The 27,215-nt window shown below is 42.3% G+C and overlaps 1 protein-coding gene across 1 annotated transcript in view; it reads right to left on the bottom strand.

Annotated features, from left to right (window-relative positions):
• The window catches only part of LOC126483654 (guanine nucleotide exchange factor subunit Rich), a 291,359-nt gene that overhangs the window by 164,398 nt on the left and 99,746 nt on the right, over positions 1-27,215 (bottom strand). Inside the window, exons 9-12 of the mRNA XM_050106716.1 lie at positions 16,610-16,846; positions 16,162-16,528; positions 15,800-16,011; positions 3,680-3,899 (exon numbers count right to left, since the gene is read on the bottom strand). Coding sequence (XP_049962673.1) covers positions 3,680-3,899; positions 15,800-16,011; positions 16,162-16,528; positions 16,610-16,846 — 1,036 coding nt within the window. The remainder of the gene's footprint in view (positions 1-3,679; positions 3,900-15,799; positions 16,012-16,161; positions 16,529-16,609; positions 16,847-27,215) is intronic.

The following is a 27,215-nucleotide window of genomic DNA, read 5'->3' as shown; positions in this document are numbered from 1 at the left end:
AGTCGAGGCGGAAGTACAGAGGCAAAGATGTTGTTGAATGACAGGTGAGGTATGAGCAGCGGCAACTTGAAATTAGAGGAGGTTGAGGCCTGGTGGGTAATGTGAAGAGAGGATATACTGAAGGGCAAGTTCCCATCTCTGGAGTTCTGACAGGTTGGTGTTAGTGGGAAGTATGCACATAACCCGGACGGTATAACACTGTGCCAAGATGTGCTGGTCGTGTACCAAGGCATGTTTAGCCACAGGGTGATCCTCATTACCAACAAACACTGTCTGCCTGTGTCCATTCATTCATGCGAATGGACAGTTTGTTGCTGGTCATTCCCACATAGAAAGCTTCACAATGTAGGCAGGTCAGTTGGTAAATCACGTGGGTGCTTTCACACGTGGCTCTGCCTTTGATCATGTACACCTTCCGGGTGACAGGACTGGAGTAGGTGGTGGTGGGAGGGTGCATGGGACAGGTTTTACACTGGGGGCGGTTACAAGGATAGGAGTCAGAGGGTAGGGAAGGTGGTTTGGGGATTTCATAGGGATGAACCAAGAGGTTACGAAAGTTAGGTGAACGGCGGAAAGACACTCTTGGTGGAGTGGGGAGGATTTCATGAAGGATGGATCTCATTTCAGGGCAGGATTTGAGGAAGTCGTATCCCTGCTGGAGAGCCACATTCAGAGTCTGATCCAGTCTCGGAAAGTGTCCTGTCACAAGTGTGGCACTTTTGGGGTTCTTCTGTGGAAGGTTCTGGGCTGGAGGGGATGAGGAAGTGGCTCTGGATATTTGCTTCTGTACCAGGTCAGGAGGGTAGTTGCGGGATGCAAAAGCTGTTTTCAGGTTGTTGGTGTAATGGTTCAGGGATTCCGGACTGGAGCAGATTCGTTTGCCATGAACACCTAGGCTGTAGGGAAGGGACTGTTTGATGAGGAATGGGTGGCAGCTGTCATAATGGAGGTACTGTTGCTTGTTGGTAGGTTTGATGTGGATGGACGTGTGAAGCTGGCCATTGGACAGATGGAAGTCAGCGTCAAGGAAAGTGGCATGGGATTTGGAGTAGGACCAGGTGAATCTGATGGAACCAAAGGAGTTGAGGTTGGAGAGGAAATTCTGGAGTTCTTCTTCACTGTGAGGCCAGATCATGAAGATGTCATCAATCAATCTGTCACAAACTTTGGGTTGGCAGGCCTGGGTAACCAAGAAAGCTTCCTCTAAGCGACCCATAAATAGGTTGGTGTACGCGGGGGCCATCGTGGTACCCATGGCTGTTCCCTTTAATTGTTGGTATGTCTGGCCTTCGAAAGTGAAGAAGTTGTGAGTCAGGATGAAGCTGGCTAAGGTAATGAGGAAAGAGGTTTTAGGTAGGGTGGCAGGTGATCAGCATGAAAGGAAGTGCTCCATCGCAGCGAAGCCCTGGACGTGAGGAATATTTTTGTATAAGGAAGTGGCATCAATGGTTACAATGATGGTTTCCGGGGGTAACAGATTGGGTAAGGATTCCAGGCGTTCGAGAAAGTTGTTGGTGTCTTTGACGAAGGATGGGAGACTGCATGTAATGGGTTAAAGGTGTTGATCTACGTAGGCAGAGATACGTTCTGTGGGGGCTTGGTAACCAGCTACAATGGGGCGGCTGGGATGATTGGGTTTGTGAATTTTAGGAAGAAGGTAGAAGGTAGGGGTGCGGGGGTGTTGGTGGGGTCAGGAGGTTGATGGAGTCAGGTGAGAGGTTTTGTAGGGTGCTTAAGGTTCTGAGGATTCCTTGAAGCTCCGCCTGGACATCAGGAATGAGATTACCTTGGCAAACTTTATATGTAGTGTTGTCTGAAAGCTGACACAGTCCTTCAGCCACATACTCTCGACGATCAAGTACCACGGTCGTGGAACCCTTGTCCGCCGGAAGAATGACGATGGATCGGTCAGCCTTCAGATCACAGATAGCCTGGGTTTCAGCAGTGGTGATGTTGGGAGTAGGATTAAGATTTTTTAAGAAGGATTGAGAGGCAAGGCTGGAAGTCAGAAATTCCTGGAAGGTTTGGAGAGGGTGATTTTGAGGAAGAGGAGGTGGGTCCCGCTGTGACGGAGGATGGAACTGTTCCAGGCAGGGTTCAATTTGGATAATGTCTTGGGGAGTTGGATCATTAGGAGTACGATTAGGATCATTTTTCTTCATGGTAAAGTGATATTTCCAGCAGAGAGTACGAGTGTAGGACAGTTGGAGTGTTGGACAGCTGACACCAACCTATCAGAGCTCTGGAGATGGGAACTTGCCCTTCAATATATTCTCGCTTCCCGTTATGCACCAGGTCTCAACCTCCACTAATTTCAAGTTGCCGCCGCTCATACCTCACCTGTCATTCAACAACATCTTTTCCTCTGTACTTCCGCATCGACTGACATCTCTGCCCAAATTCTTTGCCTTTACAAATGTCTGCTTGTGTCTGTGTATGTGCGGATGGATATATATATATGTGTGTGTGTGTGTGTGTGTGTGTGTGTGTGTGTGTGTGTGTGTGTGTGTGTGTGTGTGTGTGTGTGCGCGCGCGCGCGAGTGTATACCTGTCCTTTTTTCCCCCCAAGGTAAGTTCTTCCGCCCCCGGGATTGGAATGACTCCTTACCCTCTCCCTTAAAACCCACACCCTTTCGTCTTTCCCTCTCCTTCCCTCTTTCCTGATAAAGCAACAGTTGGTAGTGAAAGCTTGAATTTTGTGTGTGTGTTTGTGTTTGTTTGTGTGTCTATCAACATGCCAGCGCTTTCGTTTGGTAAGTCACATCATCTTTGTTTTTAGATATATTTTTCCCACGTGGAATGTTTCCCTCTATTATATTCAAGTCAAGTACAGATTTAGAAATAGCTGCTACTCAAATTTTCACTGACATTAATAAGTGGTTTAAAGCTCATTCACTGTCATTAAGCTTTGAGAATACCCACTATATGTAGTTCAGAACCTGTGAGAGAATTATTCAGACATGTGTACAAAATATGAAGACATGCAGATCGAAGAGGTTGACAGTGTTAAATTTCTGGGATTACTACTCGATAATAAATTCAGTTGGGAAGGGCATACCACAGAATTGCTTAACCGCCTAAACAAGTCTGTATTTGCCGTGAGAATGATGTCAGATGTTGGAGATATAAATATAAAAAAAAACTTGCATACTCTGCTTATTTTCATTCTATTATGTCATATGGGATCATATTCTGGGGCAATCATCAAACCGAACAAAAGTTTTTAGGGTGCAAAAGTGTGTGCTATGAATCATTTGTGATGTAAATTGAAGATCATCATGTAGAAACCTGTTCAAGGAACTTAGTAATCTAACCACTGCTTCTTAGTATATTTATTCATTAATGAAATTTGTTGCAAGTAATACATCTCTACTTCCAACCAATAGCTCAATACATAATATCAATACTAATTACATAACTACTAGCACCACAAAAATGTCAGATAAATACCTTAATATCATTAATTCTGGAAGAGGAAATTAACACATACTTCAACATAAATGATATAAATTGCTTCTACAAATGAAACAACATGCAGTGATGATATAAGTTATGATACTGGGGATCAATACAACTTCCTTAACGTAACTGATGTAAAATAAGTCAACTCATGTGAATTAGAGGTGACTTTTATGCTCTTATGATTAATATATGGTGTAGTTTCCACATGAATTCTTACCTAGAGGATAAATTCGAAGCTGAAATGGTAACATAATTCTTTTTGACATGAACGTATGAGATTTGTCACCATCTTTTGGGAACAATGGTAACCAAACTCTCATGCCATGTGAACCACAAAACAACCACAGAGCTTCTGTTAAGTGAGGTTTTTCTCTTCGAGATTTCCTAGGTACCCAGACATTTTCAACACAGGATGCCAAAACTGTTGGAGGCTGAAACTAGGGGAAAAAATTAAATCTTAATAATATCATTAACTCTTAACATTAACCAAAAAACTGACTAGGTCTAGTATAAATTAGTATGTTCCATCCACAAACTGGCATTCTTCATGAATAAATCCTAAGAATATTTTGTTAAATAACAGTTCATCACAAGACAACAATTAACACTACTACTTGGAAAAGGGGTCAGGGCACAAAAATTAAGTGAATAACTAGTTACACTGTGTTCACAAATGTGATAATTATGGCAATAATAAATTTGAAAAATCCATTCATTTGCTCGAGTTTCAATGTTAGTAATAAATTAACAATTGCATTTTGTATGTTAACCGGGGACCTAGAAACGACGGAGAGGCTCCGTTCCCGCTGCAGCCGCAGTGGTCCACAACCCCACGACGACTACCGCAGTCCACTACACCCCTCTGCCGCCCCACACCGAACCCAGGGTTATTGTGTGCGCGTACATAAAGAATTTGTTTGCGCAGCAATCACTGACGTAGTGTAACTGAGGCAGAATAAGGGGAACCAGCCCGCATTCGCCGAGGCAGATGGAAAACCGCTTAAAAACCATCCACAGACTGGCTGGTTTACCAGACCTCGACACAAATCTGCTGGGTGGATTCGTGCCGGGGACCAGGCGCTCTTTCCCACTCGGAAAGCCGTGCGTTAGACCACATGGCCAACCGGGCAGGTGACCTTAGCATAGTTGGAGACTTAAACGTTAATGCAAACTCCTGTAGTACAACCTATTTGAAAGTAACAGATTTGTTATACTTATATAATCTCACAAATATAGTGAACTCTGACACTAGAGTAACAGAGTCAACCTCAAGTAAGATGGATTATGTAATAGTCAACAAAAAAGTAAAAGACAGTGTTAACTTTCAAAGGGTTGATTTTCATTACTCAGATCACTATTGTCAGATGTTAAAATATTTAAGGTTTGCTGTACCAACAGCAACTTGGATAATTGAAAAGAAGCAGATCCTGAATAGCACCAACATCAAAACTAAGTTAGCAGAGGAGAAATGGGACACTATTTACCAAACTAAAGGGTCAGAAGGCTAATGGGAAAAATTTTATAGGACAGGGCTGAAGCATTTCAACTGCTGCTGCCCTCTCAAAAAATAACCAGGGTATGAACCAACTCTCATCCTGAAAGTAATATTAAGCTGAAACTTACACCTAGGCTGATTAAGTTAAGGCAGAATATATATGACGTTGACTGTTTATATAAGGAAACAAAGCTACATATATTTATGGAAAAGTACAATCAAGCCAAAAAAAAAACTTTTCAGACAAATCTTTTACACTTGAGGAAACTGCTAAACAATGATGCAATACAGCATTCAGCCAACATAGGTAAAGCATACTGGAGACTAATCAATAAACATCGTAAAGCCACCAGCAAGAACCAGTTAGCATTAGACACGAGGGCCATCTAGTGAAAGATCCAAATGAAGTATATAATTCATCAATAACATTTTATCTCTCCTTTTGACCAACCAGCCACTATTACAGATCTACAGGCTGGCACACCAAATGATAACACGGGTGGTATAGAGTTCGAATTTATGGAGGTGAATCAACATAAAATATTTAACACAATACAACAGCTAAAGAACAAGCATTCATTTGGATGGGATGGTATCTCAGGTATGGTGTTAGAGAAATGTGCCAATGAAAAAACTAAACCCATTATCTATCTTATCAACTGTAGTATTAATGAAAACATGTACCCAAATGCCTTAAAAATAAGTGTAATACAGCCAATCTATAAGAAGGGAAGTAAAGCAGAAGTTTCAAATTATAGACCAATATCACTAATACCTACCTTCGGTAAAATATTTGAAACAGTTATCCTATCACAACTCTCAACATTTTTCTCAAGACACAAAATGCTTATCGAATCGCAGCATGGGTTTAGGAAAGACCTAAGCGTGGCCACTGCTGTTACCAGTTTCTTCCATGAAGTATATAGCAATATAGTATGGGGTGTACATACAGCCGGAATATTCCTTGACCTGAGCAAAGTTTTTGACTCAGTAAACCACGAGTTTCTCTTTTTAAAAAAAACTGTGGGCCTACAAAATCAGTAATGCATCAATGAAACTTCTATCCACCTATCTGGTCATTCGGAAACAGTGTACCAAACTTGCACATCAAATTGAAAATAAGACCTTAACTTTTAAATCCACAAATGAAACAGTGACACAGGGAGTTCCCTCAAGGCTCAATTCTATGGACCTTTCCTCTTTTTAGCATATATTAATGACATTGTCCACCCCATTGACTCACACACTGTAAACTATGCTGATGACACCTCAGTTTTATTTCATGGTAAAGATTGTGAGAATCTGAAATTTTCAGCAAGTAATGGGATATAGAATTAAGTTCATATTTTCATGCACAAGGATTAAAGGTCAATGTAAATAAATCCCAGATGCTAATATTTACAACTGGCAGCTCATACCACTCGAGCGTAAATGAGGTATGTGGTGCAGTGGCAGAGGAAGCAAACGAGTGTAAATTTCTAGAGGTCCATCTGGACTTAAACCTCCGGTGGATTAGCCAAATTAACGCTGTATGCAAAAAAGTCAGCAAAGGTCTCTATTTTCTTAGCCAACTATCCAAAATAGTGCCCACCCACATGCTTAAAACTGTGTATTATGGGACAACATATCCCCATCTTAGCTACTATATAAACCATGGGGTTGTGCTGCAGGCAGTACATTAACAGGGTACTGTTGCTACAAAAAAGAGGGTTAAGGATTATACATGGACTAGGCTATAAAGACTCCTGCCGTGATGTTTTCAGACAACGCAAGTACTTCACCATATACTATTTGTATCTTTAAAAATTAATTACTTTTTTTTGTCTCACAGAAAACTGAAGTAACTAAATGTAGTGATATACATGACCACAACACCAGGTCCAAACAGAATTACTACCAACAAAGAACAAGATTAAAAATGACAGACCAGAGCCGATACACTAATGGACTGCATGGTATCATAAACTGCCCGAGTCCATGAAAAACAGTAATAAAAAGCAATTCAAATCAAAACTAAAAGAATTCTTTATTGAAAGGTGTCTCTATTCACTCAAAGAATTTTAAATGGTTAAATTTAAGAGCTGTAAAATAATGCATAAAAAATTGGCTTTATTAATATGTGTAGGATGTAATGTATTTTGACAAGCATCAATTTACTGTTTAATTACTACCTGTAAGGCTAAGATCTAGATGTATTTTATGTTTGTAACTACACTTGGCATTTGCAAAAGCTATCATATTGATGACTCCACACAAAAAAAATCTAAATAAATAAATAAAATAAAATTAACCTCATTGGTACAAAATTTCAAAAAGCAATGCTCACGTGAAAGTGAAATACAACCTGCATCTTTCACAAATGGCATGAAGACAACCACAGTAGAGGTAATGAAGTTAATCTGATGGTACTAGACTTACAAAAAACTTGTTACACTTATGCCAACTAAAGAAACTTTACAGTGATATCCGAGAGATTTGGTACATGACCTGAAAACTTCATGATTGTCATAATGCTGAATTTTGCCTCAGGCATTAATTAACAAAAATATTATAATATCCTGGTCTCGGAAACTGACATACAGTCGGGAGAGCAGTGTGCTGACCACATGCCCCTCCACTTCTGCATCCAGTGATGCCTATGGGCTGAGGATGACACGGCGGCTGGTCGGTACGAATTGGCCTGTTCGGGAGGAGTTAAGTGGTGTTTTTTTTTTAAGAACATCAGGACAGACTGAGCGATGTTTCAGGTAAGAGGTGTAGTGTAACATAAGATTTCCTGGAATAACATGTACCATTATTCTCCTCTTAGGCCAACGAAAGATGATCGTGTGAATTGAAAACGTTCTTGCTAGCTATTAGTAGCAGATGCATACTGTGTTCACACTTTTTGGGTTGATGTGCAAATAGTAAGGAAGAAAGCTACATAAGAAGTTACATACTAACCTACTGAAATCTTCAACTCATAATTTCGAAAGTACAAATATCCAAGTTTCTAATACACGGCATGATGTCAAGGCTTCAGATCATTGTGAAGAATTTACTGAAGTAAATACTATGTATTGATAGCAACAATACCACGACGTAGGTGCAAGTTCATAAGTTGGCTCTACGAGACACCGACGACAGCCCCCTCTAGCCAGCGTTGTGGAGGTCTACGAGTATCGCTCCAGATTCGGCCCATTTGATTCCGAGGAGACGACCTAGCAACACTGTTTCTACTTCATAGAAGTCATTACTGACTTTGTTACTTCAATGATAGTTTGTCGTACTACTGGTGGCTATTAACGTTGATGCCTATCCAGTCGCACCTACAGGCTCTTCAGTGTAAAGTTACGTATGTAATTGACTAATAATTGAATGAACTTTCACGTAAAAGCTGTACTGAGAATCTTACCTTACCTGCTCCTGCTCACTTCCTACATTCGGTCTCCCCATTTAGTTTACAGGAGCAGACGCACGCGCCACCTTCCAGGCGGGATACAAAAGCTGGCGACGAGGTTTCCCCTTACCTCTCCTATCATTGCATTTTTGGCTCGGTACTGCCCATGTGACCGTGTGAGTGTATGGCTGCTTCCCCCAGTCGCTATAAGACTTTCATTTGTGTAAACCATGGTTTCACCACAGGAACAGGCTTTGCTGTCCGATCTCGTACATTTTCAGGCTCAGCAAATGACGCAGCTGCTTGCTGCCATAAATGGACTGGTCACACTAAAAACTGCAGCTCCTACGTTGCCTCCGATGCCACCGCCTGTACTGACGCTGTACCAACGCCGTCGCCGATGGCGCCGCCATTTCGTGCCTTCAATCCTGACGTTGAATGCTGGCCAGAATACATCGCCCAGCTCAAGGCACACTTCGCAGCATACAAGATACCATGTACAGAGCGGCTTGCCTTTTTCATTACCAACGTGGGTGCTGTGTTATACCGTGTGCTCGTCAAGTTGTTTCCCACCACTCGCTCAGAAACTAAAATGTATGATGAAGTGATTGATGCTTTGAACTCCCTCTTCCGCGATAGTGTAAATTTTGTAGCTGCACGCTACAAATTCTTTCGCCTCCGGCGTGGCCCTGCTCAGTCGAATAAATCTTGGTTAGCGGACCTTCAGGGACTAACTTCTGATTGTAACTTTAATTTCTCATGTGGATGATTATATGCGGATATAAAGATTAGACACAGAATGTGGCAGATCACAGCGAGCAAATCCTCGAATTTAAAAACCCGTCTTTGCAGAAAGTAGTGGACATGCTAGACAGACAAGATACATTAGACATGGCTACTTCCACATTCAACATGACCCTGTGTGTGTGTGTGTGTGTGTGTGTGTGTGTGTGTGTGTGTGTGTGTGTGTGTGTGTGTACTATTATAGCGGCACAACACGTGCCCTTCCGCCTGGCTCCAGCACGGCCAGCCACGCCGCACCGCTCACGCGCACATAAACAAATTTCACTCCTGGCACCTACTAAGAAACCAAAATCATGTCCGAACTGCTTTTATGCCCACCCACGGGACAACTGCCCATCCCGTCAAGCACAGTGTTATTTTAGTAATAAGAAAGGACACATGCAAGCTGTGTGTAGTAAGGGAAACTCTAATTCACAACTTGTCTCTCGTTCATGTGACTCGCATGGGTGTCACCGCAACGGCAACCGCCATGGTCACGATTCACATCAGCCTATCGACGTTAATGCCATTTATTCAAAGCCTTCTGCTTCACATGCATCAACAGCTCATCATGTGGATCAAGTTTTGCTAGACACTTCCTCTCGCATTGAGCGTAATGCGAGGAAACTTTGTCACTTTGTACATTAGTGGACGTTCTGTTCGCATGCAGCTGGACACTGGTGCGTCGGTTTCTTTACTGAACAAATCAACATATGACTTGCTTGGTTCGTCCCTGCTTCATCGTTCACATTCCACGTTGACTGCATCTACTGGACAGGAAATCTCAGTGCTCGGCGTGTGTAGTTTGCAAGTCACGTATGGTACAATGATCCGTACAGTGTTTTTCCATGTGCTCCACTCTAGTGATGCTACGAACATCTTTGGCATGGACACATTTGAACTTTTTGGCCTCGCAATTCAGGACAATGTACCTTGCATCAACGATAGTGACCATGCAGACAGTGTTGCCGCACTGTGCGATTATTTTGCTGAACTCTTTTCTGATGGCCTTGGTTGTGCCACAGACTTTGCAGCGCATGTTGTACTTAAAGACAATGCAATACCTGTTTTCCGGTGCGCACGCCTGGTACTGCACGCACTGCGTGACACCGTAGCTGCTGAACTTAAGCATTTGCAAGAAGTGGTGTCATTGAACCTGTTTCTACCTCGCCATAGGCTTCACCTATAGTTTGTGTGAAGAAACCAAACGGTCATCTCCGTATTTGTGCTGACTTTAAGTCTACAGTAAATCCCCAGACAGTGGTAGCTACACTGCATTTAGCAGGTCCTGAAGACATTTTTGATAAGCTGGGTGAGGGAAAATTCTTTTCCACGATTGACTTGCGGGACACATACTTTCAGATTCCACTCGACGAACAGTCTCAGCGCTATTTTGTGATCAACACCCACCTTGGATTGTTCAAGTTTCGCCGCCTTCTGTTCAGTTGTGCTTCAGCTCCTGCTATTTTTCAGTCTTACTTGCAGCAGTTGTGTGCCACTGTCCCTGGCTGCTCTAATTATCTGAATGATATAGTTGTATCAGGTCACATCCCTGACGAACATTTGCAGAATTTGCATGCCTTATCTACTGTACTTTTGCAGGCAAGACTAAAGTGTAACAGAGACCAGTTGAAAATTTTTCAAACTGAAATTCAGTATTTAGGACATATGATTAACGGACAGGGTGTCCACCCTCGCCATCACATCTCAGTGCGATTACAGACTTGCCAGCACCCAGGAATTTGTAAGAACTTCAGTCTGTGTTGGGTAAAATCACTTATTATATTCGGTTTATACCAAATGCGGCACAGATTGCAGCGCCATTGCATCGCCTTCGACATAAGAACGTTCATTTTGTTTGGTCTTCAGAATGTGTCACTGTTTTCCACAAGCTCAAATCTGCTTTGTTGAGTGATCGCTGTTTGATTCCTTTTGATCACACCAAACCGGTTGTTTTGGCTGTCGATGCATCTTCTCACGACATCAGAGAGGTTCTCTCGCACCGCATTAATTCTGTCGATCGCCTGATCGCTTTTGCATCTAAGTTGCTCAATTCTGCCCAGCAAAACTATTCTCAAATCAAGAAAGATGCTATAGCTATTGTATATGGCGTAACTAACTTAATGATTTTTTTGTACGGTCGAAAGTTCTATTTGGTCACCGAGCATAAGCCTTTGATGTCGTCGTTCCACCGGTCAAAGCCAATTCCGGCCCGTACTGCACAAAAGTTGCACCGTTGGTCCTTGTTTTTGTCTAACTACAATTGCGAAATTTTGTTTTGGCTTACGGCCCAGCATGGCAATGCTGATGCTTTGTCTCGTCTACCTATTGGTCGTGACGAAGTGTTTGATTCTTCCGAATTGTCCTGCATGTTTATTGAGTCGCAAGATAAGGACTTAGCTGATGGTTTTCCAGTGGATTTTCGTCGCATTGCTTCTGCGACAGCCGCCGATGCTTCTTTGCAGATTCTTTTGCAGTATATTCATACTCAATGGCCTCCATCTGCTACACAGATTCGAGATCCCCCTGTACGGCATTACTTCGTGCAACATCACAACTTGTCTGTACACCATGCTGTTATCTTGTTACGAACTGACAATGATCAGTCTCATGTGGTTGTACCTCATTCGTTGCAGTCAGAAATCATCATATTGCTGCACACTTGTCATTGGAGTATAGTGCGGATGAAGCAATTAACGCGTCATCACTGCACTTGAGTCAGCATTGATAAACAAATTGAGAACTTGCTTGCTAATTGTCGCTCTTGCGTGGAACATCAGTCTGCTCCCCACAAGCGCTTCTTTGCGTGACTGACTCCTACTGCGCCCTGGCTGCACGTTCATATTCATTTTGCGGGTCCTATCTGGGACACCCGCTGGTTGTTGTACCTACGTCTTCTACTACTTCTGCCAGTACTATTCGGGCTTTGACATCTATTTTTTGCATTGAGGGCCTTCCTGAAGTTACTGTCTCGGACAATAGCCCCCAATTTGTGTCCTCAAAGTTTGAAGCGTTCTGTGTTGCTAATGGCATTCACCATCTGACCTCGGCCCCGTTCCACCCCCAGTTGAACGGTGAGGCTGAACGCTTTGTGCGTACGTTTAAGTCGCAGATGAGCAAGTTGCGCTCCATGCACTCTCGTGAACACACTTTCCCCAGCGGAATTGCTACATGGCCACACCCATCGGTCGCTCCTGTAGCTACAGCACCCGCCACCGCGCGCTCCCACTCCTTCGCCTCGTTCTGGCTTGGCGCCACATGATTTGGTGTTCTATAGCATTTTCTCTGGCAGGCAGTGCTGGGAGCAAGGGCGCATTCTTTGCCAGCTTGGCCACACCTAATTTGTCATTTCTGGTCCTTCCGGCACTGTCAAGCGACACCGGAACCAGATCCGTTTGTGCTGTCCTCTGTTTTCTGCCGCTGGTTGTTTTCCGGCAGAATTGGAGGCTTCGCAGCTTCTGCTGCGTCAGCCCACGACTCCACTAATGGCACCTCCACCGCTCGTGCCTCTGCCGCGGGCACGCCTGCCATCGTCACCCCAGCCGGTACAGTCACCTGCACCGAACGGGCGCCTCTCACCGCCACCACGGCCCCACCTCTAGCTGCTGTCGCCACCACCACCGTGTTCATCCGCTGTGCCAGAACCGATGGACACAGGCTGCCATCACATCGCCGCCGCCGTCGCCCATTGAGGTCGTTGCTCCGCCTCCTCATCCAAGCATACCCAGTGGAGGTGCGCAGCCTGGGGAGGTTTTACACAGGGTGTTTTCCTCGCCTCCTTGTGAGCAATTCGGGCTCGCAGGTGGAAAGCGCCCCGGCAGTTCTGCTGTCCGCCCCCTCAGCTCCGCCACCCGTGGGTCCCTCCACCCGCCGTCGGAAGCCATACTCAACGACGGTGCATCATTTCAGGGAGGAGGGATGTGGTTTCGATAGCAATGATACCACGGCATATGTACAAATTCATAAGTTGGCACTACGAGACACCGACGACAGTGCCCTCTAGCTGGCGCTGTGGAGCTCTACGAGCGTCGCTCCAGATTCAGCCCATTTGATTCCGAGGAGGCCATTACTGACTTTGTTACTTCAATGATAGTTTGTCCTCCTACTAGTGGCTATTAACGTTGATGCCTATCCAGTCGCATCTACGGACTCTTCAGTGTAAAGTTACATATGTAGGTAGGCATTCTACAGCCCCATATTTACTAGACATTTATTTCTTGTTTTGGACCATACTACCACTTCAGAAAGTTCATAGGAGGTGTTCTGCTTCATCCTGTATAAAATTCTACATTTCATGAAACTTGAAAATCTTGTAGCCTTTAATTATGGAACTAATAAAATGTAACTTGAACCGGTCATATCATACATATATACCAGGGAATAACAATGTGTCTGGGAATATGAAGAAGAAATAAGTCACAGGCTCAGTTGTAAGTGAAACAAATCACAGGCTTCAATTTAAAGGGAAAATTCTGATATGGCGATACACTGTTCAGATTTGTGGAATCAATATTAGATGAAATTTAGAAAACTGCAGCTTGAATGGTCAAATGTCTGTTTATGTCATGAGGGAGAATAGAGGAAATACTGAAAGTTTTCAAATGGCTGAGCCTTGAAAAGAGATACTGAGTATCTTGTGAAAATATTCTTAATGTTATAGAAAAACATCAGATTGAATTCTTAAGGTAGCAAGAATTTTTTTTTTTCCAGTGATATGTTGTCGGCTGCTGTGCAGAGCTCCCGTAGACACTTTAAAGACAAAGAAGACTGCACACAGAGAGAAATATAAGCAATCATTCTTCACATGGTGCACAGATTAATGGAACTGTAGGAATCCTAATACGTACAGTGAAACCCCCATTTTATCTTTTGTACAGTCCAGACAACAAACACAAAACTGAGGAAAATGTAGAATTGAGGGGAATGTTAAAAACTCCCAAAATAAGGTCAAAAACACATGTAATTGGCATATATGATTAAAAATCGCAATCCTTTCCAATACTTTGTATAAAATCTGGTTAAATGAAGAAAATTAAATGTACAATACAATGTTTGTACAATAATTTGTGGTAATGAATTTCATCAGTTCTTAAAAAATCACAGATGTGTAACAGCAAGTAAAAACTCTTCAAAAATTGAAATTGGTATCTGGGCACAAGGTAATCAAGCTGTTTTCCGACATGCCACAAACACAAATTATATGTTCAATACACATGTTTTTGAGAGAGAATCCTTTATGCTCACCCAAAAAAATAAAACAAAAATTGATTAACATGTTGAATTAAACCAAAAACATCACAGCAGCTAAGTGGTTAAACCATAAGCATAAATGCGGACATCATCTTAATGACATACTTTGTCACCACTGCTGTTATTGTTTAAAGCTTTCCTTATGAGCCACACTTCATACGCTCACCACTGTTAAAGTGTCATTTTAAGCTCGATGAGAGAAACAGAGATGTGAAAAAATGTGATTACTTCCCCAATTGAGGTTACAAGCTTATTAGAAGTCGGCTAAGTGATTTTCTGTACACTGTGTAAAATGTAAATTTGAAAGAAAGCTCAGGTGATACAGTTTCACTTCATGCCCTTTATCACTGCTGCCTCTCCACACATCCAGTAGGCGAGCTCATTTTACGTGTGTTGGTGTGGTGTGGTGGCTGCACTGGCTATTGGGTAGTAACTTAATAAGCTACCAGCCCATAAGAGTTCACTAACCACAAATGGGCAACATTTCCTCGACTATGACCAAGCGTATTCTTGAAGACTCAGTGTTTGAATTTAAAGGGTTGATGACTGAGACTGTTACTAAATACAGTACATCAGAAATACATGCAAAAAAGATGAGACTGAGTTATAAGTGGCACAAGAAAAGGTGGTGGCTGGGCCCCTTCATCACATATCGACTCATTCTGGAATATCCTGCATCAACTGTCTTGTTTTTCCATTACTGCTGCAACCTAGCAGTAGCTGTATCATAACTGCACGGTGAAGCTAAATGTTGCAAGCTGTGTTGACAACAACAATTGTGGATTATGTCAGCATTTCCTCTGCAATGTCTCCCCTCTCCACAACGGCCTACAATATTTGCGTAACTCTGCCACTACTCACGGTGCAAACCATCTATTTTCTGTGTCACTTATAACTCATTCAGTCACATCACATGTCAATAGGAAGAAAACGGGACCAAGTTAAGTGAGATGTCCAGTAAGAACTTAGAATCAAGGTAAACCATATTAGGAAGAAATGTAAAGTCAGGGAATTTTTAGCATTGATGTTATGGGTTTTTAACAGAGGCTACAAATTTATGGTTTAAAACTGCAAAAAAAAGTAAAATCAGACAATGTAAAATTGAAGTTCCACTGCTGTACAATAAATGTGCTTTACAATGTTGTATGGAGTATAAACATAGTTGCAAATAATAGATCTGCAAAATAATTCTCTCACATCCTTTTAGCAAGAAAATGGATTGTACACCATCATTTAATGAAAATGTTTCCCTACTGTGATCTTTCGGCCTTAAACATGCCTGAAACTCACAACAGTAATTATCACTGCAGCTACACCAATGAAAGAAAGAACCTCACTAAATAAATAATTCCAAGAAATGTGCTATTTGATGTAATAGAATATAAATCAGAAACAGGAAGACGGAAGCTGAGAGACAAATACAAACTTACGACATCATTAATTTCATTCACATTCTTCATTTCTCGCTGAACCATAAGAAGTCTTCCACTTATGTTCAGCATAATACTTTCAAACTCTTTCGAGGCATGACGACCTATTTCTGTACGTAGTGCAGTTAATGTAACAGACACAACACAAGCAGGATGCACACACAATGCACTGATATCCAAGGCCTGTAGTCTTGTTACTTCCACAGCTCCCACTAAGTGCATGAAAGAGAGGAAAACAATGCATTAAAATAAAATCACACTTCCTATTGGTAATCTCTATTCATGATAAGCATTAAAATCAAAATCTCTAAACAATGATAACAATTTATATCATCTACTAGATGTACTAAAACCATACTTACAAGGTTGGTTATCTCGTGCCAGAAGTGAATAAATAGTAAGCTGTCCATTTGCACAGAATATTATAAGCTTATCCCTGAACATATTCAAAAGTAGTACCTGTGCTGATACTTTAGTGATTTTTGCAAAAGCATTGTCTAGCCTCGCTTCTCGAGGGTATATGCGAATTTCATCTCTATTTTCTATTATGCTGTAACACCCCATCACCAAATGCTCTCGCCACCACATCAGTCCACCAGTCACCACAAAGTCTTTCTCCTGAGTTTCATTTCCAAATAATTTCCATTTGCGGCTGATTAAGGAATAATGTGCTAAACCAGTACGGCCTGCAACAGCTAAATTTTGGCCTTCTGAATCTAGAGCTGTGTACTGCAATAAATGAATTGATTAATAAACAGTATTTTAAGATTTTTTACTGTAAAAAGTAGCTGAAAAGGACACTAGACTTACTCTTATTGGCCAATTTGTGCTAGAGTATGCAGAAGGAATAGGAACAACAATCCACTGTTTACTGCCCATCAATGTGCTTGTAACAGTAACATTTTCTGTATCTAAAAAGACTTCTCCTGAGCTGTAAAGAGGTGAACGTTGGTCCTTAGGATGCTGATGGTAAACTTTCATTAAATTTTCTCCAAGATTGATGTATGTCCGATCTCCACCTTGAAGATACAGGTGCCCCTGATGACTCTGTGCACAGAAATTTATGTACGAATATTTTACTATCAAAGGATTTTTGAGCTCTAGAGTAATATGGAAAATAACATCCAGCAATAAGTAAATCTAATGTTGTACCTCGGGGAAATAGTGTTTCCACAATACATAAATCATAAGTGTTGAGGATGGGAACAATGATGGGGAGGGGGAGGGGGAGGGGGAGGTGGAGGTGGAGGGGGAGGGGAGGGGAGGTGGAGGGGGAGGAGGAGGGGGGAGGGGGAGGCAGCGGGGGAGGGGTGTGGAGGGGGAGAGGGAGGGGGTGTGGAGGGGGAAGGGGGTGGGAAGGGAGGGGAGGGTGTGAGAAGGGAGGGGAGGGTGTGGGAAGGGAGGGGAGGGTGTGGGAAGGGAGGGGAGGGGGTGGGAAGGGAGGGGAGGGAGGGTGTGGGAAGGGAGGAAGGGGAAGGGAAGGGAGGGGAAGGGTGTGGGAAGGGAGGGTGGGGAGGGGAAGGGGTGGGGAGGTAGGGGAGGGGAAGGGGTGGGGAGGGAGGGGAGGGGAAGGGGGTGGGGAGGGAGGGGAGGGGAAGGGGGTGGGGAGGGAGGGGAGGGGAAGGGGCAGGGAGGGTGTGGAGGGGAAGGGGAGGTGAGGGAGGGTGTGGGAAGGGGAGGTGAGGGAGGGGGTGGGGAGGGGAAGGGGGTGGGGAATAGGGAGGGGAGGGGGAGGGGAGGGAGGGTATGGGGAGGGGAGGGAGGGTATGGGGAGGGGAGGGAGGGTATGGGGAGGGGAGGGAGGGTATGGGGAGGGGAAGGGGGAGCGTAGGGGAAGGGGTGGGGGGAAGGGGAGGGGTGGCGAAGGGGTGGGGGGAAGGGGGAGGGGTGGCGAAGGGGTGGGGAAGGGTGAGGGGGAAGGGGGAGGAAGGAAGGGGGAGGGAGGAAGGGGGAGGGGGAGGGAGGAAAGGGGGAGGGGGAGGGGAGGGGGAGGGGTGGGAGGAGAGAGGTATCAAAATGTGAACAGTGAAATTCTGTATTTTTGGAATTAAAAGTGAAACAATCAGGATCGACTAGTACTATGTACCAAATAGTTGTACCAGCTGCAAGTAAATTAATGCCTTATTAACAAGGGGATGTCCTCAGGAGAGGGATTGACTTTTTTAAACCATTTATTTGGTGGTGTACTTGGGGTGCTAAGTATCACACTGTGCAGCCGTTCATCAAAGCAGACCCACATTTGTGATTAATGAATGAAACTGAATTTTGCATGATAGCCTAGAGAAGGGGTTGTCACCTTTTTTTCCTTACTGTCCACTTTTATATTTCTGTTAGTAGTAAAATTTTCTAATCGCCCACCAGTTCCTCAGTAATGTTGATTTACAAAGTAGCAAAGCAATTTTACAAAATTTACTAAGCGGTGTTAAAGCAAGATAAAGTGTACAATAGTAGTTATATACCAAGTACTCCACATCAAAATGTTATGAAAAGGCAATGAAAATGTTTTTAAAATCCCTTGCCACCTACTGATCACTATGAAAGCTGGAACATCCACTAGTGGGCATTAGGGCCCGGGTTGACAACCACTGCTCTAGAGCCTTAATAATAGCAGCGTTATCATAGCAGCGATTTAGTGTAGCAGTTAAGATCCTTTCCCGATGTGAAGGTTGGGGGTTTCAATCCTGTAACGTGCTTTTAAACTTTTATTTTTAAATCTTTATCGAAATTACTTTGATCATTGTTTTTATTCAGTTAATTTGTTTAAATTAATGTTTTTATTTCTAATATTTAACACATCATTTTACTCATATAACTTTATTATCTGCTCTCATTTTTTATTATGATCATTCTTTTTTGATTTGGAATCTTTGCCTATGTAATTTTAATTATTTTTATTTATCAAACATAATATTTGAAGATCTTAAAATGCTGACTCACTGGTTCAAAAATAAAAGACTAAATAATCAATCAAAAATGTATTTTTCATTACAAGATGTAATTTTTTTTATAGTAACTATCATACATACATTTAAAATATAAATTTTTGTGTACTATGGGCAAAAAAATAAAATGAAGATTTAAATGAAAGAAGGTATTATAAAGAAATAGAAATTAAAATAAAATAAGCAACAGCAGTAATGAATACAGTAATATTGACAAAAATGTAAAATGATAAAATGGAAGAAATTCAATCAAATTTAATAGACAAAAATAATAAAAAAAACACATACACAAATGCTCCAAATAAAAAAATCATATAGTAAGAAAAAATGAGAAAAAATAAAAAGTTAATACGATAATTAAAATGATGTGGGAAAGAATTAAGGAACTGAATAAAAACAACAATCAAAGTCATTTTGATAGAGACTTAAAAATGAAAATTATAAGCACGTGATAGGATTGGAGCCTACAGCTTTCAGCACATCAAGAATTGATCTTAACCAGTGCACTAAGCCATCACCACAATAACACCATTATTAATAAGGCTCAAGAGCATAATGTAAAACTCTTTTTCACTGATTACTCACCAATGAGAGTCCTCTTTGGTGAATGGCTGCTGCGTATGATACTTGGGATTCTAACCTGCTCCGCTGTATAGAGGGTAGAAAGATAGGTAGGTAGGTAGGTAGGTAGGGAGAGAGAGAGAGAGAGAGAGAGAGAGAGAGAGAGAGAGAGAGAGAGAATGGCTACATATGGGGTGGAAGGGGGGGGGGGAGAGAGGGGGGGAAGAGGGAAACAGTACGGCGAGGCAGTGGGAAACAGGTTAGTGGAAGTTAAAGGCAGGGGGTTCGCAAGTGAACAGTATGTGCTGAAGAGAGAATTCCCATCTGCATAGGTCATAGACACTAGTGCTGGAAGAGAAATCCAAACGGCTCAAGTAGCGAAGCAGCTGTTGAAACCATTAACGCTGTTGTGCACAGCATGTTTGGCAACTAGATGGTCAACTTCGCATTTTGCCATATCTGTCAGTAGCCATTCATGCCAGTAGACAGATTGTTACTTGTCATGCACACACAGAATTGAAGCTTAATTAATACATAACATGGCTGCTTTTACACATGGCCCTGCCTTTTATTGGGTAGGAAATGCCGGTGACTGGACTGCGGTAGGAGGCAGTGGGAGACAGTGGGTGAATTTTAAGGACAGGTCTTGTACTTGAGCTGACTACAGAGGAATGACCCATGGGCTGTTGCATTGGCAGCAGTATTGGAATAGGAACGAACAAGGACAGTCCGTATGTCGAATGGGCAGTGAAATACAACTCTGAGTGATGTGGATAGGATTTCGGGTAGGACATCCCTAATCTCATGGCACGACGACAGGTAGATGAACCTACTGTGAAAAATATGGGTGAGCTGTTCAAAGCTTTGGTGATACTAGGTGAGAAGGGTGCTGATAGGTGGCTGGCTACCATGGTTACTGTTGTCAGAGGATGAAGTGTGTTGAAGATCTGTTCATGGCTGAAACAGATAGGATTTAGTGCACCAATTGTAGCTCTGGTAAGGTTTTTGGTATATTTCAACAACTCCTGCTTTCCAATGCATATTTGGTGTTCACAAGTGGCAAGGCTGTATGGAAGAAACTTTTTGATGTGAAAAAGGAGACAGCTAACAAAGTGGAGTTAATAGCAATGGTTAGTGAGGTCCATATGAACAGACATATTTATGGGGCCATTTGAAAGATAGACATCCCCACCTAGGAAGGTAACTCATTAATTTGAGAAAGACCAGGACCTCCACCTACCCAAAATCCTACTCACGTCACCCCAGTTGTGCTCTGCTGCCTATCCATCCTAAGAATATCTTTGTCCATCCCTATTCAAAGTCCAATTCTTCACATCATGGTTCATTCCCATGTGGTCGACACAGGTGCAAGATCTTTCCCATGCATCTCACCCACCACCACCTACCACAGCGCAGTAAATGTCATTTCCTACCCTATAAAAGGCAGAGCCTCGTGTGAAAGCAGCGATGTTACACATCAGCTAAGCTGAAATTACTGTACTTGACAAGTACCCAACTGCCTACTCACAGGAATGGCCACCACCAAATTATGGCAAACTGCAAATGTGACCATCCAGATGCTTCACACTACAACACAAATGACTTCAACAGCTGCTCCACTGTGCGAACCATTTGGATACTCCCTTTCAGCACTAGTTTCTCTGAACTATGCAGGTGGGGATTCTACCTCCAGTGTATGTTGCACTCTTGTGATCCCCCTGGTCTAAACCTCCACTCACCTGTTTTCTGCTGTCTCATCTTAACGTTTTGCTTCTCTCTTCTGTCCACACCATTCCTTCCCCGTCTAAATCATATACTGCATTCTCCCACCACTTTCCCCCCAACCCCATGTTGGCATTCCTCCCCCACCACTGCCTCACCCCTTTTTCCAACCCTCCCTCTTTTTCCGTCTCCCTTCTCATTTTCACCTTTGTCTCCTTTCCTTCTCTCCCTTCCCTTCCTCTCCTTCCTCTACCTTCTATAGGCTCTACTCTCTGAATTTCTTTCACCTTGTTGTGCAACCCCTAAGTCATCTTTCGAGAGACGTGCCTCACACTTTCCTCACCTCATGTTTCCCTGCCTACCCTCTATCCACATGTATGTGCCCAGGCAACTGATGTCAATAATCAACAGCCAGTCTCGTTGTGGCCACAGGTGCATGCGTTTGGGTGTTGGTGTGAGTGGATGTGTGTACTTCTACTACAGAAAGAGCAAAGGGCTAAATGTTTTTTGTTGCACGTTTGTATGCATCACATGGGAATTTACACATTGTAATACACATACAAATTCAGTATGCACACAGCAGATTCATTAAGTAGCAGCATTACCTCAAAACGAAATACAAAATTTCTTAAAAAATGTATTATCATGCTAGTTTTCATCACACATCCCTTCCCTTGTAACACACATCTACATCTACATCCACGTGATTACTCTGCTATTCACAATAAATTGCCTGGCAGAGGGTTTAATGAACCAACTTCAAGCTGTCTCTCTACCATTCCATTCTTGAATGGCGAGCGGGAAAAAAACGAGCACTTAAATTTTTCTGTGCAAGCCCTGATTTCTCTTATTTTATCATGATGATCACTACTCCCTATGTAGGTGGTTGCCAACAGAATGTTTTCGCAATCGAAGGAGAAAATTGGTGATTGAAATTTCATGAGAAGATCCCTTCGCAACGAAAAACGCCTTTGTTTTAATGATTGCCATTCCAATTCACATATCACGTCTGTGTCACTATCTCCCCTATTCTGCGATAATACAAAACGAGCCGCCCTTCTTTGTACTTTTTCAATGTCATCTGTCAGTCCTACCTGATGCACATCCCACACCGCACAGCAATACTCCAGAATAGGGCAGACAAGTGTGGTGTAAACAGTCTCTTTAGTAGACCCGTTGCACCTTCTAAGTGTTCTGCCAATGAATCACAGCCTTTGGTCTGCTCTGCCCACAACATTATCTATGAGATTGTTCCAATTTAGGTTATTTGTAATTGTAATCCCTAAGTATTTAGTCGAATTTACAGCCTTCAGATTTGTGTGACTTGTCGCATAATCAAAAATTAGTGGATTTCTTTTAAGACTCGTGAATAATTTCACACCTTTCTTTGTTCAGGGTCAACTGCCACTTTTTGTACCATACAGATATCTTATCTAAATCATTTTGTAATTCGTTTTGGTCATCTGATAACTTTACAAGATGGTAAATGACAGCATCATCTGCAAACAATCTAAGATGGCTACTAAGATTGTCTCCCATATTGTTAATATAGATCAGGAACAATAGAGGGCCTGTAACACTTCCTTGGAGAATGCTGGATATTACTTCTACTTTACTTGACAACTTTCCATCTATTACTATGAACTGTTACCTTTCTGACAGGAAATCACGAATCCAGTCGCACAACTGAGGCGATATTCCATAGGCATGCTGTTTGGTTAGAAGATGCTTGTGAGGAACGGAATCAATTTGACATCCCCTGACGATAGCACTCATTACTTCATGAGTATAACGAGCTATTTGCGTTTCACAAGAACTATATTTTATGAATCCGTGCTGACTACATGTCAATAAATTGTTTTCTTCGAGGTACTTCATAATGTTCAAATACAGTATATGTTCCAAAACCCTACTGCAAAACGACATTAATGATATGGGCCTGTAATTCAACGGATTACTCCTACTTCCCTTTTTGGGTATTAGTGTGGATTGAGCAATTTTCAGTCTTTAGGTACAGATCTTTCAGTGAGCAAGTGGTTGTATATAATTACTAAGAATGGAGCTATTGTATCAGCATACTCTGAGAGGAACCTGACTGGTATACAATCTGGACTAGACACCTTGCCTTTATTATGTGACTTAAGCTGCTTTGCAACACCAAGGATATCTACTATGTTTCTCATCTCGGCAGTTGTTCTTGACTGGAATTCAGGAATATTTACTTCATCTTCTTTGCTGAAGGAGTTTTGGAAAACCATGTTTAATAACTCTGCTTTAGTGACACTGTCATCAGTGACTTCACCATTGTTACTGCACAGTGAAGGTATTGATTTCGTCTTGCCACTGGTGTGCTTTATGTATGACCAGAATCTCTTTGGGTTTTCTGCCAGATTTCAAGACAGAGTTTCGTTATGGAAGTTATTAAAAGCATTTCGCATTGAAGTACGTGCTATATATCAGGCAGTCTTGGGAATTTTGCGTTCTTTTAAATTTGGCATGCTTCTTTTGCTGCTTCTGCAACAGCCATCTGACCCATTTTGTGTACCATAGGGGATCAGTACCATCACATATTAATTTAAGTGGTATATATCTCTCTTTGAAATCATTCCATAACTTTTCTACACTTTCATGATCAGATCGGAAGGAGTGAAAACTGTCTCTTAAAACAGCAATTTTATCAGCTTTTTTAAATAGATATACTTTGCGTCTCTTTTTGGCAGTTGTAGGTGTTATGGCATTCAGCCTATCAGCAACTGCCTGGTGGTTGCTAATCCCCGTATTCGTCACGATTTGTCCAGGATTATTTATTGCTAAGAGGTCAAGTATGCTTTCACAACCACTTATGCTGTGAGTGGACTCATGAACTAAATGTTCAAAATAATTTTCTGAGAAAGCATTCAGTACAATTTCGGATGATGTTTTATGCCTGCTGCCAGCTTTAAGCACATAATTTTTCAAGCATATCAAGAGTAGATTGAAGTCATCACCGACTATAATTGTATGAGTGGGGTACCTATTTGAATTGAGACTCAAGATTTCTTTGAACTGTTCAGCAACTATATCTTCTGAGTTGGGGGAGTCAATAAAGCGATCCAATTAATAGTTCAGTCCGATTGACAAGTATAACCTCTACCCATGCTATAACACAGGAAATATCTACTTCAATTTCACTACATGGCAAACTAGTTCTGACAGCAATAAATACTCCACCACCAACCGTATTTAATCTATGCTTTCTGAAGACTGGTAGATCGTTTGAAAAAATTTCATCTGAACTTACTTCCGGCTTTAGCCAGCTCTCTGTACATATAACTATTTGAGCTTTAGTGCTTTCTATTAGGGCTTGGAGCTCTGGTTCTTTCCCAACACAGCTATGACAATTTACAACTACAGTACCAATCGTAACTTACAGTACCGATAGTAACTTACTGTGTTTTACCTGTCCCCTTTTAGACGAACGCCATTACTGTGGTTCCCTGGGACCCTCTAACCTAAAAAACTGCCCAGTCCCTTCCACACAGTCCCCACTACCTGTGTAGCCACTTCCTGTGTGCAGTGGACTCTTGACCTATTAAGCGGAACCCGGAAACCCGCCACCCGATGATGAAAGTCAAGGAATCTGCAGCCTACGTGGACACAGCCTGAGCCTCTGGTTCAGATCCTCCACTCAGCTCTGCACCAATGGACCACAGTCAGTTCTAATGATGATGTTGCAGATGGTGAGCTCTGTCTTAATCTCACAAGCAAGACTGGCAGTCTTTACCATTGCTGCTAGCTGCCCAAAACCAGAGAGAATATCCTCTGATCCAAAGCGACACACGTCATTGGTACTGACATGAGGTACCACCTGCAGCTGGCTGCACCCTGTACTCTTCATGGCATCCAGAAGCACCCTTTCCACATCCGGAATGACTGCCCCCAGTATGCACACGGAGTGCACACTGGTTTCCTTCCCCTCCTTGGCAGCCATGTTCCTAAGGGGCCCCATTACGCACCTAATGTTGGAGTTGTCAATTCCCAGCAAACCCACCATTTGTGAATGCCCAAACCTTGCGAGCTGAGAAGCTTCCTCTGGAACAGGGTGGACAACTGCATCCAGCTCAGAAACATCCCGAGCCACAGATAACAACTGAAACTTGTTCGTCAAATGAACTATGGAGGCCCTACAATTGACCCTTCGGAAAGTTTTTTGCTGCCTGCCAGACTTTGGAATGATCTCCCACTCAACCATGGGTGAGGGGCCAACCTCAGTGCAGTCAGGTTCCAGGGCAGCCACAGCAGTGGACCGATTGGGGGACACATGGGACATGCTCGATGTCCCTTGCACCCCTGCGTCCAACTCCCCACAGTGATGCCCCTTGGCAGCAGTCTCAAGCTGTGTGATGGAAGCCAACGCAGCCTGGAGCTGTGAGTGAAGGGTCACCAACTAAGCACACATCTGTACACAGCAGTCACAGTTCCTATCCATTACTGCAGTCACTCCTGTTTGAAACTCATAAAAATATCTAACAAACTAATGGCATACTCAGCTTATTAGCAGCAGGAATACGAAGCGCTCTCTCACTAACAGTCTAAGTGCCACTGAGCTATATAAGCTAAAACACACAAAAGCCTATATGATACGATGGTTGATAACAGTACCGAATGCTACGCTGTTGTTAAAATAAAAGCTTGTGCCTAGTAAGCACTTGAACATGCAAGAAATTACAAAAATAATCTAGTAACTGCATAGGTATCTGTAAATAAGTTGTTCCTGTTGGAAGCTCCTAAAAATATATAACAAATGAACATTGTACTCGCCTGCATCAATTGAAAAAGATCTACGCTTATCACTTAAATGAGTTTTCTTTTTTTGGAGGGGGGAGGCCAGTCTATTGACTGGTTTGATGCAGCCTGCCACAAATTCCTCTCCTGTGCTAACCTCTTCATCTCAGAGTAGCACTTGCAGCCTACTCCTCAATTATTTGCTAGATTTATTCCAGTCTCTGTCTTCCTCTATAGTTTTTGCCCTCTACAGATCCCTCCAGTACTGTGGATGTACCCTGATGTCTTAATAGATGTCGTATCATCCTGTCCCTTCTCCTTGTGTGTTTTCCACATATTCCTTTCCTCTCTGACTCTGCACAGAACCTCCTCATTCCTTACATTATCAGGCCACCTAATTTTCAATATTCATCTGTAGCAACACATCTCAAATGCTTCGATTATCTCCTGTTACAGTTTTCCCACAGTCCATGTTTTACTACCATACAATGCTGTGCTCCAAACGTACATACTCAGAAATTTCTTCCTCGAATTAAGGCCCATGTTTGATACTAGTAGACTTCTCTAGGCCAGGAATGCCCTTTATGCTCGTGGTAAGTCTGGTTTTGCTGTCCTCCTTGCTCCATCTGTTACTGGTTATTTTGCTGCCTAGATGGTAGAATTCCTTAGCTTCCTTTATTTCGTGACTATCAATCCTGATGTTAAGTTTCTTGCTGTTCTCATTTCTGCTTCTTCTCATTACATTCACCTTTCTTTGATTTACTCTCAATTCGTATTCTGTACTCATTACAGTGTTCATTCCATTCAGCATATCATGTAATTCTTCTTCACTTTCACACAAAATAGCAATGTCACCAGTGAATCGTATCATAGATGTCCTTTCACCTTGAATTTTAATTCCACTCCTGAACCTTTCTTTTTACTTCCATCATTGCTTCTTCCATATACAGATTGAATAGTAAGAGCAAAAGATTACATCCCTGTCATACAAACTTTTTAATCCAAGCGCTTTGTTCTTGGTCATCCACTATTATTATTACCTCTTTGTTTTTGCACTTATTGTATATTACCTGTCTCTCCCTAAAGCGTACCCATATTTTTCTCAGAATTTAGAAAATCTTACACCATTTCATATTTTCAAATGCTTTTTCTGGGTCGACAAATCCTATGAACCTGTCCTGATTTTTCTTTAATCTTGCTTCCATTATCAAGCGCAATGTCAAAATTGTCTCTCTGGTGCTTTACCTTTCCTAAAGCCGAACTGATCGTCATCTAGCACATCCTCGATTTTCTTCTCCATTCTTCTGTATATTATTCTTGTCAGCAACTTTGATGCATGAGCTATTAAGTTGGTTATGCGATAATTCTTGAACTTGTTAGCTCTTGCAGTCTTCGGAATTTTGTGTATGTTATTTTTCCAAAAGTTT

This window comes from Schistocerca serialis, chromosome 6 (assembly GCF_023864345.2).
Source record: "Schistocerca serialis cubense isolate TAMUIC-IGC-003099 chromosome 6, iqSchSeri2.2, whole genome shotgun sequence".
In the NCBI taxonomy this organism is placed as follows: Eukaryota; Metazoa; Arthropoda; class Insecta; order Orthoptera; family Acrididae; genus Schistocerca; species Schistocerca serialis.
This window is presented reverse-complemented; position numbering and strand designations above follow the sequence as displayed.